Raw genomic sequence first — 20254 nt, forward strand, 5'->3', positions numbered from 1 at the left:
AGTTTTGTATGAGAGTAGAACTGATTGAGTAGCTGGCATTTCCCAGAGTTAAAAACACAAGGTCCCTCCTACCTGTAAGTCAGGTCTCAGCTCAAAGGCCATAGCCTCAGGGAGACATTCCCCATCACCTCTGCCAAGACAGACTGTCTCCACCCTGCTTTCTTACTGCATAGCACTTACCAAGTCTATAACTGACTGGCTCACGTATTTATAAACATTGTCTGCTTCCATCCTCACTGACAGTCCACATGGAGGACACACTCATTCACTCCTCTGCCCACATTTAGCGAGTGCCCGCTAACCCTCCCTCAAATGCATGATGGGAAGGAGGAGTTGCTCATAAAGGGATGAAAGGCCAGGGGGTGCAGATGGAGCCTCACCTGGAGGGAGGCACATCCTTTTTGGAAGGCAGTAGCCCTATTCCCTGGGCTTACGAGAAGGCTCACTCTCCCATCTCCTCAGAGGAAAGAAGTCCTTACTGATAGGTGTGGCCTGGCACACATAAAGTCCAGGGCTTACCAAGGAACATGCAGAGAAGGGATTCTCAACCTGTGGGTCCCGGCCCCTTTGGAGGTCACATGCCAGGTATCCTGCATATCAGATACTTACATTACAATTAATAACAGTAGCAAAGTTACGGTTATGAAGTAGCAATGAAAATAATTGTATGGGTGGGGGTCACCATAACACAAGGAACTGTATTAAAGGATTAGGGAGGGAACTGTTGAAGGATTAGGGAGGTTGAGAACCGCTGATGTAGAGGAAGCACACAGCACAGGGCTTTCGAGCAGACGGCAATGGCAGCTGTCATGTTTTGAATGCCTGCCCTGAGTTTGAATCCAAGCTCCAGAGTAGGTGTGATTTCAATACTCAAGGGGCCGAGGCAAGAGGATCATGAGTTCTAGCCTGGGCTACATAATGAGGGCCAGTCTCATACCCCAATCCCTAAAGAGTCCAATCTTTGGGCTGGAGAGATAGCTCAGAGGTTAAAAGCACTGACAACTCTTCCAGAGGACTCAAGTTCAATCCCCCATAACCACATGGTGGCTCACAACCATCTATAATGAGATCTGGTGCCCTCTTGTGGTGTGCAGGCAGAACACTGTATACGTAATAAATGAATAAATCTTAAAAAAGGAAGAATCCAGGCTTTGATGGCCAAGCAGATATATATATATATATATATATATTATATATATATATATTACACACACACACATCTGCTACCAAGCCTGATGACTTGATTTCAATCCTGGGAACCCACATGGTGGAAAGAGAGAACCAATTCCCCAATGTTTTCCATGTGCATGCCATCATACACCCCCCCATCTCCCCTTCTCGCTCGGCTTCAGAGGAAAATTCCTGGTTACATCCACTTTGCAGCTCTACAACTTTGGGTGGGTTCTTTACTCTCCAGATATGTTTTCTCACGTGTAAAATAGGAATGACAGTAGCACCCATTTTAAGGATTTGTTGGGATGACTAAAAGAACCTAACAAAATTCCCACAAAAAAGTATCAGGATACTCATACTGCGTATGAATGTTACGGTTACACAACCCACATTTGCAGACTGTGGGTGGGTTGGGAGCCACGCCAGGCCTTCAGTCTCCTCACCTGACCCTCACAACGCCAGGCCTCCCATCTCCTCACCATCCAACCCTCACAATGGCCTTAGGGAGTCAAAATTACTTCCACTCTAGAGATGAATACGGCAAGTCTTATGGAGTGAAAACGAGTTTCTGAAGTCATCCATCCGACTTCCTGGTGGTTGTGTCAGACAGGAAAGGGCTGTCTGCCTTTCCAGTTCTCCCAGGATATTTCACTGTGGCTAGAAACCAGAGTTTTCCAGCGTCTCCTTACCCATGTAAAGTGCAGCTGGTGAAGCATTCCCCTGCTCTTCCTAGTAGGACCCTGGCTCCGTGCCTTCTAGCTTGGCTAGGAGCTGGCTGCCTAGATTCTGTGTCTGGGCTGTTTCAGGTAGCCATACCATTAGGAACTGCCAAACTCCAGAAGGCATCATTAGTGAGGCTCAGGGGTTAGGTGCATTTTATCTGCACCTTCCTTTTCTTTTTTTGCTTTGTTTGTTTGAGACAGGGTTTCTTTGTGTAGCTTTGGAGCCTGTCCTGGAACTTGCTCTGTACATCAGGCTGGCCTTGAATTCACAGAGATCCGCCCGCCTCTGCCTCCTGAATGCTGGGATTAAAGGCGTGCACCAATCGACTGCTGCACCTTCCTTCTTTCCCCAGGTCTGTCAGCCTTGGGCCTCAGTCCCAGCACTAGTGGCATCTCTTAGAAAATCCTGCCTGGTGCCTGGCAGAGGCAGCTGGGAGGCCCTGTTTGCTGCTCTTGCGTGCCACCTTGAGGGAAATCCAGTTACTGCAAGTGTGCAGAAGCTGCCTGGCCAAAGTCAAGATTAAAGGCAACTGACGGGAATGCAACTTTCTTCTTTGTTACCATGGAACCCTTCATGTATGTGTCTCTGTGCCTGTGTGTTACATCTCTGGTCCCCAGAACACCACTTCTTGCCACACCTTTGCACTGCTCCCCGCTCCTCGTACTCCTGACATAACCCTCTGAGTTACCAGGCCAACTCCCAGCTTAAAATTCCTTCCTATGTGAGGCATGCCGTTGTTCCTACTGCATGGGACAGCCACTCCATTGAATCCACACTATGGGGCCAAGGAATCCAAAATCTGCATACGTTTGCAAGAGCAGCAAACATACCTTTACAAGTGGAAATGTGAAGGCTATGAATGTCTAGCTTTCCTTAAAAACTTGAACACTGGAAGAGATGGCTCAGCAATGGAGAGTGTTAACCTTCCCGGCATGGCTCATAACCACCTGTAACTCCAGGTCCAGAGAACCAATGCCCTTTTCTGGCCTCTGAGCTTCCTGCACATGTATGGTGCATATAAACTCAAGCAAGGAAACCTAAATTGAATGGCAACAACAAGAAAAATAGAAAACCACACAAAACTGGAAGATTGTGAGCTGGTGAAATGGTTGTTTACCACCAAATCTGACAACCCGATGACCTGAGCTCCATCCCAGAACCACACAATGGAAGGAGAGAAGCAGCTCCTACAAGCTGTCCTTTGACTTCCATGCTCGTCTCCACACACACATACACAACCAACCAACCAAAGTCAAAATAAGTTTATACTGGAAGATTGGGGCCAGAGAGGGGGTCAAATAAGCCTAGCGCCCTGGATTTGATCCTCAGAATCCATATAAGGACAGAAAGAGACAACCAGTGCCACAAAGTTGTCCTCTGACCCCATCACATGCCACCCACACAACACACACACAAACACACACACACACACACACACACACACAAATAAAGAAGTGAAGAACAACCGCTAAGCATGGTGGCATGTCTGTACACTCAGTTATGTGGAAAACTAAGGCAATAAGACTCCTTGAACCCAGGAATTTGAGTCAGCCAGGGTCCTCACACAGCGAGATCCTCATGGCACACACCCTTAACCCCAGTTACATAGTGAGACCCTGTCTCACAAACAAAGACACACTGGACGTGCATTTTTCATAAGGCAACCATTGGTTAGGGCTGGGTAGTGTTGTCCCTTCGGGTAGGCAAGTAGTCTAGCTAGTCACACTCAGCACTAGTCACTCAGGGTGTGAATTTGTCCTTGATGCCTGGGGAACTGTGGGTTTGCAAAGTCACGCTCAGCAGCTGTGCTTGCTGAACAGATTAACCAATGAATGAAGGAAAGGATGAGATGAAACAAGAGCTGACCATGTAATCCCAGCATGTGAGAAGTTTAGGTCAGCCTCAACAGAGATCTCGTGAGAAGGAAAGGAAAGAAGAGGTGAGAATGGAGAGAAGGAAGGGAAAAGGGAAGGAGAGATTGTGCCAGTGGCCACGTCAGAGGAGCTGCAGTCAGCCGTGGAGCTTATGGGGTACAGCCTAGTAGACAGCAAAGCTACTCTGGATACATCCTGGAGAGGCAAAGCCCCAGGAGGATGATCTCCAGAATGCTCTTTGCTTCCTCCTGCTAGCTGCTGCCATGTTCCTGCTGTGTCTGGCACAGTGTCACTACTATATGAAGGGACCCCACTGTGTCTTGTATGGTGTGGTTGTTTCATGGGAAAACCCCGCTCCTCACTGGGTAACTTACTTGCAGATCATAACAAAGATGATTTTTATAGAGCAATGATGCTCAGTTAGATCTATGATTTAATTGAACTTTCTGAGCTAGCCTAAAAGATAAGGTGATTAAGACAGTAAAGATGATTAGGAAAATGGTTTAGGTTATTCTGCCAGTTGCTCCAATAGGAGATCCAAAAAAGGCAAAAATAGGCCAAAAGTCACCTTCCCCTTTGTTAGATGTGAGATTTGCAGAAGATGAAAAATAAGAACAAGGAAGTCTCATGTGTTACAGACTCATGAACTCTGCCTGTGGAAAAACAGACCCATGATTAAAAAGAACAATTATGTCCCTACACCCAAGGTTAAGCCTGAGCTCCTTGGTCATGCAACTTACAGAATTAATCACAGGCCCTGGTCTGTATCTTGAAAAAAACAAAGTTGTGAAAGGAAATTAAATGACCCTATTGTGCATAAAGATAAATAGATGGTTAGCTGACCACTTGTTTAAAGGTTTTTTTTAAAGATTTATTTATTATTTATTATGTATACAGTGTTCTGCTTGCATGTATCCTTGCCATAAGAGGGCACCAGATCTCATTATAGATGGTTGTTTCAAGTTTTTTATAAGGACAGGAATCTGCTACACTGAAGCCACAAGCAGTTGCCTGTCAGTACAAAGGGAACTGGCTGAAATAAATATGCTTAGCTTGTTAAAACTTTGTTAATTAGTAATAAAAGAATCACTGATGTTATGGTGGGAAAATTAACACAAATAAAAAATGTTTAACTACTTGTGGGCTTCTAAGGAAAACATGTAACCTGCAATCTACATGTGTTTCTTCTTACGCAAAGATTTTAATTGGAAAATATATAAGTTATGGTTATGAGGTAATCTTTTTTGCATAGAAATTTTTGTCTTAGGAGGTATAAAAAAAAAATAAGAGCCGGGCGTTGGTGGCGCACGCCTTTAATCCCAGCACTCCGGAGGCAGAGGCAGGCGGATCTCTGTGAGTTCGAGACCAGCCTGGTCTACAAGAGCTAGTTCCAGGACAGCCTCCAAAGCTACACAGAAAAACCCTGTCTCAAAAAAAAAAAAAAAGCAAGAGATATAGAAGAAAAATGTAGAAAGATAACATCAGGGAAGATAAAGGAGAGGGACTGAGAAGAAGGAAAACATCAGGGTAGAAGAGCAGAATAGAGAAAGAATAGAGTAGAACAAGCAGCCGGAAGAAAAATAAAATGCAGAATTAAGCTTTGGCCCTCAGAAAAAGTCCCTGTGTGTGTGTGTGTGTGTGTGTGTGTGTGTGTGTGTGTGTGTGTGTGTGTGAGTGTGTGTGTGTGTGTGTGTGTGTGTGTGTGTGTGTGTGTGAGTGTGTGTGTGTGTGTGAGTGTGTGTGTGTGTGTGTGTGAGTGTGTGTGAGTGTGTGTGTGTGTGTGTGAGTGTGTGTGTGTGTGTGTGTGCGCGCGCGCGCGCGCGTGCCTGTCTGTAGTTCTCTTAATCCACATCTCCTCTCCAATTTCTCTGACCTGTTAAAAGTTGGCTTTCAGCAGTAAGACTGGTAGTTTCCTGATGAAAGACTACACTTCCCAACTTCCCTTGTGGAATGTGGGAGTTATTTTTGCCCTTATAAGGGGCCACATCCCATCTTCTAATGTAGGCATTTTGGCCACTCGCACATATGGGTCACAGAGACACCCCCTCGCCATGAATAAGCATGGTCCATCTAGGGTCAGAGCAAGCCTCTCTTTCTGCCTTCCATCTCTCTCCAGCTGTCATAAATTAACAGAGATGAGGAGGGAAAGAGAGAAAACAAAAATGAAGAGGTAGAAAGCACAAGAGCCCAAATAGAACATAAAATGGATTTCTAAGACCTTCATCTGCCTTTTGATTGTCTATTCCTAATACTTAGCCAACAGAGTATGGTACAACTACCAGGAAGACAATTACATTCTGCTGGTTGACTTTCAGAAGAAAGAGACAGCATTATGGAGGAGCTCAGGGGTCTTAAGGACAGGAGGCAGTTGGGAGAGGGGTCTGGAGGTAGAAATCCTTCCCTCAGAGCTAGCCTCATCTTCCACGACATTTAGCATCTTTTCCAATTCAATACCAGCAGTGTCTCCCCACCTCCACCACTCATCCACACAGAGTATTCTCTTATGGAGAACCAGAGGTCTACAAACAGGATGATGTTGGAGTTGGTTTCCTGGGCTTTGCCCTCTGCAGACATTATTAATTGAATACAGAGTTCTTTTCTTCAGAGGCAAGGTGATGATACAGTCTGGGACTCTCGGCCACACTTTAGGAGCCTCCACTCACCAGAAGGGGCTGCCTCTTCCCATAGTGCTGAATCTGTGTCAACCTCCAGGGGCTGGGAAATCTTCGGAAAGCTTTAAATGACCACATTTTTGTGCTCCTATTTTTTCCTAGGGCAATCTTCCTGAAACGGGCTTTGAAGAAGTGAGTCATCCAATGCATTCTCCTACAAGCCAATGTCCTTAGTGTCCAGACAGGCCAGTCGGGGATTCAGTATGGGTCCTAGATACTCCCATCCACTACTAGGCAAGGCAGGCTCTCCCTCAGGTATGTTTCTTTGACTGCCCTGACCTTTGACCTCCCTTCTTCTGGACCCCAATTTGCACTTATTCCTTTACCCACAAACTCTTTGGCGCCCTTGCTCGAATTTCTAGCCTAACGTGTCAGCTACACACTAATTAATGATTCAAACTTTTATTTCCAGCCCAAGCCTTCTTACTCCATTGATTCACCTGCCCTAGCAAGATGTCTTAAGACAGCTCAAATCCAACATCGCTAGATCTAGGTCTCAAACTGGTGATCCACCTGCCTCTGCCTCCCAAGTGAACTGTCATCCCACCCAGCTCAGAAGACCTGAACTCTTTGTTTCTGTTGAGACACATCTCACGTTAGTCCAGCCTGCTGGGAACTCTCTACATACTTAAGGATGACCTTGAATCTCTGATCCTCCTGCCTCGTCTCCTGAGTTCATGCAGTGGTGGGAATGAACTCTGGGACTTTGTGCATGCTAGGCAAACACTCTTATGCCAGCCTCAGACCTGAATACTTAACAGTCCACGCCATGCAGTCTTCCACACTGACAGCTCCAGCTACAGAAACTCAAGTGGAAATATAGAGTCTTCCTTGACTCCCTTTATTATCTCACACCCCACATCCAATCATTCATAAAATGCCACTCCGGAACAGAGCTTCAATCTATTTGTTTTTCCCAACTCCATCACTGTCAAGGCGATCTGAGCCACAGATTATTCCAACAGCCTCCTGGCTGTTCTCTCTTTCTGCTCTGAGCCCTACAATCCACTCTGATGCAGCCGCCAGAGCAAGTCTGATAACTCTGGTGATGCCATTCCCAAGCCAGTGGCCCCAGTTTCTAAGGGACCCGTGTGGGACTGGACTCATCCATGCATTGCCTCCCCCAGTCTCCTCCTTGACTCCGTCAGGTTGCCCTCACATACCTAGGGCCCTTGGCTAGGTAAGACCCCAGTATCTGCATAACCACTCCCTTACCTCTTACTAGACAGCCTAGGCTGGCCTTGAGTTTACAGCAATCCTCCTGTCTCCGAAATACTGTGTTTGGTTTGTTTGTTTTTCAAGACAGGGTTTCTTTGCATAGCCCTGGCTGTCCTTACTGAGCTCAACTTGACCTTGGGGATGATACTCAGTGATGGAGTGGCAGTGACTTGTCAGCACAGGCAGTCACACCTACAGGTCCTAGGATTTGGAGGTGACATAGTGTATGAGGTTTCCTCCTTTCTCCCGCTCCAGGCTTCCCCCCTGCTGAGCAGAGCCCCTATCCCCATGAACAAGGCCCTTTGCCAGGGAGAAGTCAGCGGCTTCCCTTTACCTTTCCATAGGTGGCCTCTTTGGAGAGGAGGTGGTGGACGACCTGGAATCTACAGAGTCTCTCCTGAAAGACACAAAACTGGAGATGATGCGGTCTTGTAGGCTAGGAGCAGCTCTGCTTTCCTGGGAGAGGAACCCCTGGAGCAAGGCCTATGGGATGAAGGAGCCTCCCTAGGCCACAGTGGAGGAGGTCCAGAAGTGCCCACCCCCACCTGACAGCAATACAAGGGAGGAAACAGATATCTGCAGAAATTTTACATTCTTGGGAGGATTCTCCCAAGAATTCTCAGCAGGTCTCTCTCCTGCTGCCAGGCAGGATGGGCTCTGGGGTTGTTATATGTATCCGGAGCTGGAGAGACTGAGATGGGCTTCAGCCTCCCCTGCAGGCTGTTTGGAGGTGGGGAGAAGCACACAGGCTTGAGCTGAGTACAAATGGAAAGTGAATACAGCAGGGGACAAGATAGGGTCCGTGCAATGTCCAAAATCTTATAAGAAAACAATGTTCAGGAGGAAAAAACAAGACAAAATTTGCCCAAATCCTGTAACCACCATGCTGTTAGTGTGACAAGGTTAGAGGTTAAAACAAAAAGTCTGCCGGGCATTGGTGGCGCACGCCTTTAATCCCAGCACTCTGGAGGCAGAGGCAGGTGGATCTCTGTGAGTTTGAGACCAGTCTGGTCTACAAGAGCGAGTTCCAGGATAGGCTCCAAAGCTACACAGAGAAACCCTGTCTCGAAAAACCAAAAAAAAAAAAAAAAAAAAAAGTCTTCACTTTCCAAAACTCACTAAGCAACTTGTGATCTCTAATGTCCTTTCCTTTTTTTTTTTTTTTTTTAGTAAACTGTAGTTTCACTCTCATCTCACCTAATTCTCCTAATTCCACAGCTCACAATTTCCAGGATACAGCATAACTTACTTCCTTATTATATTTACTATGTAACAGCCCTTCATGAAAGTTACGTAAGAGCAGTGTGTGTGGGGACTGGGCAGGGCTGGACCTCAGTGGTAGAGTGCTTGCCTAGCATGTGAAGGCCCTGGGTTCCATCCCCAGCACTGTGAAGAGAGGCAACAAGGGACAGGGAAGAAGGAGAGGGGAGGCAGGGAGGAGAGGAGAGACACGGGAGATGGAAAAGAGGAGGGGAGAGGAAGAGGAGAGGAGGGGAGGGGGAGATGCCAAGCCTGATGACCAAATCCACATGGTAGAGGGACAGAATTGACTCCTACAAATTGTCCCGACTCCACAAGTACACACACACACACCACTTTTTTTTTTTAAAGTTGTGCATTGAAGCATTTGAAAGATTCTGATGGTGTGTATCTGCAGTGTGGCAATATCTACCACCAATCTATTAGCTACCAAGTGGCCAAACATAAACCCCAGAAGGCAGGAGAGCTGCCGGTTACAGGGACTGAGGAAGATGCAGTTACTTTTGAAAGTTTTTCTTTTGAAATGGGGGCTCACTCTGTCACTCAGGCTGGCCTCCAACTCCTGTCTCAAGTTATTCTCCTGTCTCAGCTTCCCCAACACCTTAGCTATATATCTATAAAATTACAAATGTGGCATTTGTGTCTTGTCCATTTGCTTTGGGAACGCCTGGCGAGGGTGGGCAAGAGGAATGGGCATGGAGTTGAGATCTCTCTGAAGAGGTCCCTCACATAACAGCTGCGGGATCTGGTAGTCCTTACTCTGCTTCCAGGTAGCTTAATACACAAGGCAAGTAAATACTGAATCAATTACTTCCCCTTCTCAAAGGACAGACAAGGTCCTGGCCCCACTGGCCCTGCAGAACTGACAAAGATGGGATGTGGGCTGGGTTACCAGGCAACATCACGGCCAGTGAAAATGACTTGGTTCATAGAGTGTGTCTAGACAGGAAAGGCTACAAACAGACTACAGGTAATTAGTGGACAGCCACAGCTTTCGAGCAGAGAATCTTGTCAGTGGTGACTGCTCTTGTTAGATACCAAGTCTTTGCTGATGGGACAGGGACATGGGGATCCCTCTAAGCAAGGGTTCCCTCCCATTGTGGTCTTCTTTCTTTGTACCCAAGGGGCTAGAGAACAGCTGTGCTGTCTCCTGTGAGAACCCCATTTGTTATTTTAAGGCAGTGAACTTGCTAAGTGATCAAGCTGGCCACAAACCCATGATTTCCTGCGCTGACCACCTGAGTGCCGTGTTTACAGTCATGTGCCAGTGCCTGGCTCCTGTGAGTGTCTCAGGGGTTATCAATGCCGGGGCTGCATGGCTGGCATGCTTCCCATCCCTTCACCTTTCTATGGGAAGCCAGTGCCACGTGACGAGGTCAGACTGAGCCCAAGACCCCACTGGTGGAGACACTAACATCTACCTCTGAGGTCTGTACACCTTCCAGAAATCCTCTCAACAGCTGCTGATAGAGGATGTGACAAGCGCGGGTTTCCTCCTCTCCACCCTGGGAAAGAAGTACCTGGCTTTGGGCTCTCCCCCTCCTTTCTTCCTAGATGGAGAAAGACCTGCTTCCGGTTTCCAGTCTGAACAGCCAAGCCCTTTTTCTTTCTTCTTTGCTTTGTCTCTTTCTTCTCTTTCTCCTTTGGTAGTTCGGGGAGAGTCTGAAAATGAAAGAGTGGCATTGTCTCTCCACTCAGCACCTTCTCGGGACAGCCCTGTGTGACTTGGGGTACTGGGGAAATAAAGGGACAGGACTGGGAGACAGCTGCATGCGTGCCCATTACGCACACACACACATGCACACACACATACATGCACTCATACACACATATGAATGTACATACAGAGATGTATATATAACATGCACACCTCACATGGGAACATGAACACAGAAGTACAGCCATCTATGCAGAGTCAGGCAGTGTCCACACACAGTCACACAAACAGAAACATATAGACACATTCCAGAAAGGTCAGAAGCTACACATAGATTTTACACTTGCGCACACAACACCGAGAACTCCATGATTCAGGGGCCACATGCCAATGACGCAGGCTGAGCGCCTACTATCAGCCAGTCATGCCCTCTCCCGTAGGCTGGGAGGAAGCCCCATCTCCCATCTGTCTTGCTCCCTCTCACCCAGCAGCCGCTTCCAGTTTTTAATGAGGACTTTGGCCAAGGACACCACCTCCTTGTCTGAGCAGTGCTTGCGAACTCTGTTGACGGCGACTCCGATCCTGGTGGTCTGTGAGAAAAGGATTAAGAGAGCTGCCGCATATGACCAGCCACTCCTTCTGAAGGGAGTGGCATCAGCTCAACCATCACTTCCCTCCAACCTAGACCTCTCCAGGATCCTTGCTCTGACCCCGAGTCATCTATCCTAGAACTAGACCCTGACCTGCTACCCTGCCTGAGACCCAAGCCTATACTGATAGACAGCATAGGTGGAGAGCTTGGGCGGGGTGGCTGTTGACTGTAATTAGAACCCACTAGATACTTTGAGAGAAAAGTCTTGACTTAGACCCACTTATGGTGACCATATCTTAGATCTGCGCTTGTCTTTCAGGGCCAGAAGTCTCTGGTAAAGTTTGGGGGTATGTGGGAAATCTAAGGAGGATTTGAAAGCAGGGGAACATCTCCCTTTCGCTGGGCCATGGGCCACTTGGGTCCCACATGCCTCTGGCTTTGGGTAGAGATTCAAGGAAACCACCTTCTCCCTAAACCCTAGGACTCTGACCCAAAAGCCTGGGAAAGAACCTACCCTCCAGAGATGCTCACCCTGCCCCAACTCCATGCCTGCATCTTGTCCCTAGAAGGCCCCTCAGAAACCTCCACAGGGTCTTTCCCTCCCTCCCGCAGAGGCACCACTCCAAGAGCCCCGCCCCCAACCTGCAGCAGCTGGATGGACATCTGGCAACTGTTCAGCTTCTTCAGAAGGTCGAGGGCCCCTTCCTGTGGGAAGTCACAAGAAGAGTACTGAGGCACAGGTGATGCCACAGGCCTCCCTGATTGCTGTGGGCTGGTCCAAGGACAGGCGTGGGCACGCAGAAGGAGAGAGAAGGGAAAGGTTCTCATCCCAGAGCAGTCGGCTAACTGCGCCTCCCACCACTTCCCTCCACTGAGCCCTTCGCCTTCTGCCCAGCGCGCCCCTGTCTTGTGTCTGTCTCAGAATGGAATCACTGCCTGGCTTCCACAACTCCTTTTTTCCTCTCTCAAGGACTAAGGGATTTTTATTTTGTTTGCTATTGGGGGAGGTCTCGTTATGTTGCCTAGGCTAGCTTAGAACTCCTGGGATCTTCCCACCTCAACCTCCCACAGCGGCTGGAGTTACACAGGCTCATGCTATTGCACCTGGCATTTTGGGACTTTTAGATTAGCTTTATGGAGGTATAACTGACATGCCGTAAGCCACATGTAATGTTGTATACAACTGTATGCGTTTTGTTTTGTTTTGTTTTGTTTTGTTTTGTTTTTGTATCTCTATCTCAGTGTGGTGTGTGAATGTATATTCACATTGCTTGGGTGTGTGTACATGTGTGTGGATGCCTGTGTGGAGGCCAGAAGCTGACCTCTGTCTTTCCCTGGCACTGTCTACCTTATATATTGAACAAGGTCAACTGATCCCAGAGCATGTCCATCTGGCTAGTCCTAGATAATCAGCTCGCTCTAGGGATGCCTTGTCTCTGCCTCCAGAACATGCTGAGAGTACAGGTGGTCATCTGATAGGTGCTGGGAACTGAAGTCCAATCTTCAAACTGGTGAAGCAAACACTTTATCTGCTGAACCATCTCCCTAAGCCCTAAACTGGTTAAGTGGTTTTTTTTCTTAAATTTAAAAATGTTGAGTTATGTATTCCTATGCATAATTTAAATATTTTAATTCATCTTAAATGTACATTTTGTCTACATGCACGTGTGTGTGCCACATGTGTGCCTGGTACCCATGGAGGTCAGAAGAGGGCACCGGACCCGCCCATGGACCTGGAGTGACAGATGGCTGTAAGTCACCATGTGGGTGCTGAGAACTGAACTGGTGTCCTCTGTAAGAGCAGCCAGTGCTCTTAACCACCGAGTCATCTCTCCAGCCCCATAGGTACGTTTTAAATTATGTGTATGTTTTTACTTGTATGTCTCTGAGTGGATCTGTACATGTGAGTGCAGGATGTCATATCCCCTAGAGCCAGAGTCACAGAGTTGTGAGCTGCTCAGTGTGGGTGTTAGAAACTGAACTCTGGTCCTCTGAAGAGCAGTATGTATTCTTAACCACTAAGCTATCTCTTCTGCTCTAACCTCTGAGCCATCTCTCCAGTTCTAACCACTGAACCATCTCTCCTGCTCTAACCACTGAGCAATCTCTTCAACTTCCCTGAATTGATATACTTTTTGTTTTTTAAGACAGGGTTTCTCCATGTAGCCCTGGCTGTCCCAGAACTTACTCTGTAGACAAGGCTGGCCTTGAACTCAGAGATCCACCTGCCTCTGCTTCTCAACTGCTGGAATTAAAGCCATCTCCCAACTCTTGAGTTTGTACTTTAAGAATATATTTTCATGTATTTATCTTGTTGGGGGAAAGCAGGCCATGCATGTGCCTGCCAAGGTGCCTGTGTGGAGGACAGAAGGTACTTGCTGGAGTAGGCTCTCTCCTTCCGCCATGTGGGCACCAGAGATCACACTCAGGTCACCAGACTTGGCAATAAGTGCCTTTACAGACGACCCCATCTCTCTAGTTCTGACACATGCATAATCCCATGAAACCATCACCACCAAGAACATGGACGTCACGCCAGAAAGTTCCTTGGGTTCTTCGTAATGGGTGCCTGGTATCACCACCAATGTCACAACCAACATTCTCCTTTCATAGCTGCAGGTGACTTGTGTGTGTGACATGCACATGATAGGTGGGCTTTTGGTGGAAACCAGAGGTCAGTCTTGTTTTTTTTTTTTGTTTTTTTGTTTTTGTTTTTTTCAGGTACTATTCACCTTGTTATTTTGAGACAGTCTCTCTCAACAGAACCAGGGGCTCAACAGTGAGGCAAGGCTGGCTGGACCGTGAGCTCTAAAGATCTACCCATCCCCAGCTCCCCACTGTCGTGGATACAAGCATGTGTCACTATGTCTGGCTTTCTACATGAATGCTGGGGCTTGAATTTGGGTCCTCATGGTTGCACACCAAACACTTTACCAACTGATTATCTCCCCAACCTTGACTTTGTTTTTGTTAGTTGGTTGTTTTTGTTTTTTGAGATAGGTTCTCTCTATGCAGCCTGGCTGTCCAAGAACTTGCAAAGTAGACTACATCGGTCTTAAACTCACAGAGATCCTCCTAAATACTGAGATTAAAGGTGTGTGTCACTGTGACTAGGTCTAGACTTTAAATATTTTAAAATTTTGTATACAGTGTTCTGCCTGCATGTATGGCTTCCCACCAAACAAGGTTTCCAGATCTCATTACAGATGGTTGTGAGCCACAATGTGGTTAGTGGGAATTGAACTCAGGACCTCTGGAAGAGCAGCCAGTGTTCTTAACCTCTGAACCATCTCTCCAGCTCCTAGATTTTGTATCCTTAAGGATTTTTGTTCTCCCACAGGGTCTCAATATGTAGAGCTCAAGCTGGTTTCTCCTCCATCAACCTCACAAATGCTGAGACCAAAGGCTTGTGCCACCATTTTAAGCATTTTATATAAAAAGTGTGGCATAAGCATTTTTTGTTTGTTTGTTTTTCGAGACAGGGTTTCCCTGTGGCTTTGGAGGCTGTCCTGGAACTAGCGCTTGTAGACCAGGCTGATCTCGAACTCTGCCTCTGCCTCCCGAGTGCTGGGATTACAGGCGTGCACCACCAACACCCACCCACTGACATAAGCATTTTTTAAAAAATTATTTACTTACTATGTAGGTCGTGTTTTGCCTGCAAGTTTGCCTGCAGGCCAGAAGAGGGCACCAGATCTCATTACAGATGGTTGTGAGCCACCAGGTGGTTGCTGGGAATTGAACTCAGGACCTCTGGAAGAGCAGCCAGTGCTCTTAACCTCTGAGCCATCTCTCCAGCCCCCAACAGTTCCTTTTTTCTACTGAATAGTTTTCTATCATGCATATCTGTTCATCTTATGGTATAAAACACTTAGAGGAATTGCTACTACACAGTAAGAATCCAGTGGAAGGAACTTCTGGGTCATTTCAATGGAGGAATACTACAAAGACAGCTCCTACGGACATTTTCCTTCAAGGCTTTGGGATGTGTTTGGAAGCAAGGTCTCCCTACCCTAGGCTGGCCTTGAACTTGTGATCCTCCTGCCTCAGCTTCTAGAATGCTGTCAGCCCTCCCCTTTGAGTCTTTGTGGTTTTTGTGGGTTTTTTGTTTTGTTTTGTTTTGGATTTTGGTTTTTCTAGACAGGGTTTCTCTGTGTAGCTTTGGAGCCTGTCCTGGAACTCTGTAGATCAGGCTGGTCTCAAACTCAGAGAGATCCACCTGCCTCCCGAGTGCTGGGATTAAAGGCGTGCACCAACAATGTCTGGCCCCCTTTGAGTCTTTGTATGGACAAATTTCATTTCTCTTGAGTAATGAGAATCGCTCTCCTCTCTAAAGTCAGAGTTCTGATTGAGAGTCAGTTGCTCTCTGAGTAAATAGATGCAAGAATGAATGACACAGGGGCTAGAGAGGCAGCTCTCAGTGGTTTGAGCACTTGCTGCTCTGTAAAAGGACTCAGTTCCCAACACCCACAGAATGGCTCACAACTGCCGCCCTCTTCTGGTCTCCAGGGGGCACTGCAGGTATGCGGTACCCAGATAAAACCACAAGCAGGCAAAATTCCCATACACACAAAATAAAAATAAGTATTTTTAAAGATCAAACGAAGTAGAAAGCAGAAAGAGAAGAGAAAGAAGAAAGCTCACAGTTGAAAATCTGTCTGCCAAGTCCTCAGCACCTTCAGCCTATTTCAGCCTTCTCTTTCCTAGTACCTGCATCATAGAAGCCAGTCCTGTGGCCTCTTAGCTTTTTGGCTAAGTCTAGTTTCCAGAAGCCAGCCCTGGCTATCTTCAGATTAATTCTCTGAGGAACAGGAACTAACTATGTCCTGTATGTCCCTTGCCTGGTTCCAGCTCCCAGCCTCCCCTTGCCAGGACCTGGACAACATCCTACTAGCTGCCCTCTGTTAGTCCTTAGCCTCTTTTAGCACTGGGGTTCAGTGTTTCCGGAATGACCCGCAGATGGGTGTAGATATGAACTGGTAGGTACACAACTCCATGCTTAACGTTAATAAAAGGCTTACTAAGTGCTGCAGCACTTCACCCCTTGACCTGCACTGACTTCTCACACGCAGGAGATGGGAAGGTAGTTCAGTCAGAAGAGTGCTTGCTTCCCATGCACAAAGCTTAGACACTGTGGGCAGCACAATAAAACAAACACCAGGGTGGTAGTTCACAGCTTGAATCTCAGCTCTTGGGAGGTAGAGGCAGGAAGAGCAGAAGTTCAAGGTCATTTTCAAGTACATGCTGCTTGAGGCTAGCCTTCTACATATAAGATCCTGCTCAAAAACAAACCACCCACCCACCCCTGAAGGCCCTAGGGAAGTGGGTCCTGTTTACTATTCCACTTTTACAGAATTAACCCATTTCACAGAAGAGGAAACCAAGAAACTTAGTAAAGAGCTGGGCTGGGCAAGGAGGTGGTTGTGCACACCTTTAATCCTAACACTCAGGAGGCGGAAGCAGGCAGATCTCTGTGAGTTCAAGACCAGCCTTGTCTACAGAGCAAATTCCAGAACAGCCAGGACTATACAGAGAAACCCTGTCTTGGGGGGAAAAGCTGGGTTGGAATGGACACTGAGCTCAGAGCTTCACATACTGTATTAAGGCATAAATCTGCCAATATATGCTATCATGGAATACCAACACAGGTAAGTGGAGTCACAAGATTGTGTATACTGATAGCCTGTTCCCAAGGAGGAAATCCCGACTCACAGCATTTGCTGGTTTCTGTGTTGCAAATCCTCCTCCAGAAATGAACCTCAAGCTAACTACATGCTGTTCCTGGACTGAGTTTTCTTTTACACTTGTTGTATGTGTGTGCATACATGTACATGTCAAAGCCTACGTGTGGAGGTCAGTGGGTGACCACTGCAGTCAGTTGTCTCCTTTCACCACGTTTTGTTTCTGTTGTTGTTGTTTTTGTGTGTGTGTGTGTGTTTTGGTTGTTTTTTCTCTTTCTTTCTTTTCTTTTTTTTTTTTTTTTTTTTTTTTTTTTTTTGAGACAGGGTTTCTCCTGGCTGTCCTAGAACTCCCTCTGTAAACCAGGCTGGCCTCAAACTCAGCGATCCACCTCCCCGTCTCCTGGGTGCTGGGATTAAAAGTGTTCATCACCATGCCCTGCTCACCACGTGTTCTGAACTTAGTTTGACAGGTTTAGTGGCAAGCATCTTTACCCAGAGAGCCATCTTGCTAGTGCAAGTTGCTGTTGTTGTTGTTGGTTTTAACCCCTGCCCCATGATGGCATATGGGGCAAAACTGTCAGGAGAGCCCTGTGAAAGCACTTCTTTTCATTATAAGCATACTACTGTTTTTTAAATGTCTGCTTAACAGTTTGCAAAATTCCTGAAAATTCCATAGTCGGTGTTAAACCATTTGCAACTCACCACTGAGTGCATGTTTCTGTACAACTGGGTCATATTGGAGAGTGACACCTATGAGCCTGTGTGGTAGGCCCCTAAGGGTGTGGGCCCCTAAAGGTGTATGCCAATCTCATGGTATAGTGAAGTCGCAGCCTGAAACCATCTGTGTCTCTTTGTCCCCATGTGATGATGTCTGAAGGCATAAATGAGGCTGTTGGCTTTTCTTTACCCAGTGAAGCCGTGTTGTCGACTTTGGGGGCATTCTGCTTTAACTCAAACTGTCAGAGTGCCATGCCTATCCCAGTAGTGCCAGGAGCTGCATTTCACACACAGTCAAATAGAAGTTGCTTTCGAGGCAGCATGTGTGTAGCTCTGCTGACATGTCATTATGTGTACGTATAGCTGTACACATTTGTTTAGCTGGTGCATGCTCATAGTATCTGACAAAGCCCCAAGTCACTGAATAAATAAGTTCCAGCCCTGAGCTGCAACGTGGAAGATCTGTCTTATTGCAGGAAGTAGTCCCTCTTGGACTAACCACCATTGGGCGGGCCCACTTTCACTCTCAGTGCAGGCCCGCCTTTCTCAGGCAGAAGCCCAGAGCTCTGTGCCTACCCAAACCCTGTTAGCATCCAAAGACTCCAAGCACAGATGAGGCTGTACACTAGCTCTGTCCTGTAAGGATCCTGTGGCCAGACATGCAGCTTTCCTAAACAGCCCTGGCATTTCCATGGGACCCTCATCCCAAAGACACACTATTTCCTCTTCCCATTTCACAGAAGAGGAAACTGAGGTCCAAAGAAGGAAAGCAGAGTGACTGCCCTAGGACTGTAAAAGGACAGAGAGGGAAGCCACTGCAGGTCCCTTAATCTTTCCAACCTGGTTGTCTTCCCTGGAGCCTCCAGAGTTTCCTCCTACCCCTAAATTTTCTCTTGTCACCCACAGACTTCCTTTAACTGGCCCAAGTCTGGGGTGAGCAAGGGGCTGGGCTTAGACAACCTGTCCACCTGACATACCATTCAGTTCAAGTTTCTTAGCTGGGCTCTGCCATGTCCAGCTGGGGAAGTGTCCTGTGACTTGAGGTTAGATTTTGCTGGCAACTATGGGAGAAGCCCAGAGCAACTAAGTGGAGACTGGGAGCTGAGGCTGGGCGCTGCAACCTCCGTAGGTGCAGGTGAGAGGCATCTTTCTGCATTTCCTCCAACCATGCAGAAGCAAGCCTTGCTCACCTCAGTCACCTGCCTCAGACTTGGTTTTGCACACCTGTTTCATTCATCAACCCTCTCTACTGCCCCCGGGCATTCAATCATCTTATAGATGAGGAAACCGTAGCTCTCATTATACCAACCCCACCATCTCATTGTTGCCCTGCAACTATTCCCGGATGCCTGATACTCCTTGGAGTATTTTTCAACTCTCCTGGAATGTACTGGCAATGCAGGACCTGGTGTAACACATTGCAAGACACTAGAAGGACCCCGCCGCAAGTCAAATTGGAGGGCCTTACCCACCCGGTTCCTTGTCTTCTCCCTTTCAGTCCACGCCCTCCAGAACTGGCACAGGCGCCAGCCACCAGCCTGAGGCAAAGATCGCTAGATAGATCAAACATTAACTTTCCGTGTGGCTCTCGCTGTGCGCTGCTGGGACCGAGAGATCAGCGACCCCCAAGCAGGGCTGAGGACCCTCCTGCTCGCACAGTTCCCTTTCGAGCACCCCCTACCCGGGGCAGCCCAGGCCTCATCCCCCCCACCCCCGTCCCGCACCTGTTCACACCCGCCCGCCAGGGCCCCATCCCGCGGCCAAGGAAAAAGTTGCAAACAGACTCCTGGCACCCGAGCTAGGGCGCTTCGCTCGAGTCTCGCAGGCCCACTTCCCGGGGCGTGCAAACGCGGCTCGGCGCCCCTTTCTCAGCCCGAGTTTCTCTGATCTTTTTCAAGTCACTCAGAATTTGTCCCTTCAGCTCCCGCCGTGCCAGCAGCTCCCCGGGCTTGCGCACACCCCGAGCCCTGGAACTCCCCAAATCCTCGCTCCAGGTTCGCGTCTCGCTTTCAGTGCACCGGACCCGTCCACACTGACTTGCACCAGCCACGCCTCGTGGGGGCCTGCACGATCCCCTCCAGACCTGGCCACGCACACGCACACGCCCACCCTAAGTAGCGCAGGGACTCCCCTGCATGGCAGCCGCCGGCCGCCCGCCTCGGGTCCCGAATCCCGAGTCCCGAGCGCTCCCTTCGGGCACACGGCCGGCACGCCCACCAAGCCCGTGGCTGGCCGAGTCGCGCCTCCGTGGCCCGGGGGCTGCGTTGCAAACTTTGCAGCCTCACCGTCTTCTTCCGGGCCACCATCTTCTCCAGCTTTTTGGCGATCCTCAGCAGCTCCTCTTCCAGGCCCATGTTGGTCCACGACGCCCCGCGGGGTTAGGGGCGCAGAGCGGCGGCGGGCGCCAAAGCGCAGAGCGCCAGCGGCACGGGCTGCAAACACACCAGACACTCAAGCCCGGCGGGGGCGGGGGCGGGGGCGGGGCATGCCCCTCCCAGCGCTGGGGGGAGGGGTGGCGGGCACTAAATATAGACTTCAAGGACTGCCCGGGCAAAGATTGCCTGAGCCAGGCGGGTCGCACCTTTGGGGGAAGGACCAGGTTGGGAGAAGGGGTTCTTCCCCACCGACCCTCTTAGGAGTGCTGCAGGGACTTTTGGGCATGAGGGTTCGCCTGGGGTGTCAATGCA

At 48.4% G+C, this 20254-nt stretch overlaps 1 protein-coding gene across 1 annotated transcript in view; it reads right to left on the reverse strand.

The window, feature by feature from the left end:
- Window positions 1-19921, reverse strand: part of Tcea3 (transcription elongation factor A3) — a 36687-nt gene extending 16766 nt beyond the window's left edge. The window contains exons 1-5 of the mRNA XM_035438637.1: window positions 19853-19921; window positions 11812-11874; window positions 11062-11167; window positions 10441-10582; window positions 7995-8057 (exon numbers count right to left, since the gene is read on the reverse strand). Coding sequence (XP_035294528.1) covers window positions 7995-8057; window positions 10441-10582; window positions 11062-11167; window positions 11812-11874; window positions 19853-19921 — 443 coding nt within the window. The remainder of the gene's footprint in view (window positions 1-7994; window positions 8058-10440; window positions 10583-11061; window positions 11168-11811; window positions 11875-19852) is intronic.
- Window positions 19922-20254: the final 333 nt, after the last annotated feature.

Source organism: Cricetulus griseus, chromosome 2, assembly GCF_003668045.3.
Source record: "Cricetulus griseus strain 17A/GY chromosome 2, alternate assembly CriGri-PICRH-1.0, whole genome shotgun sequence".
Classification (NCBI taxonomy): Eukaryota; Metazoa; Chordata; class Mammalia; order Rodentia; family Cricetidae; genus Cricetulus; species Cricetulus griseus.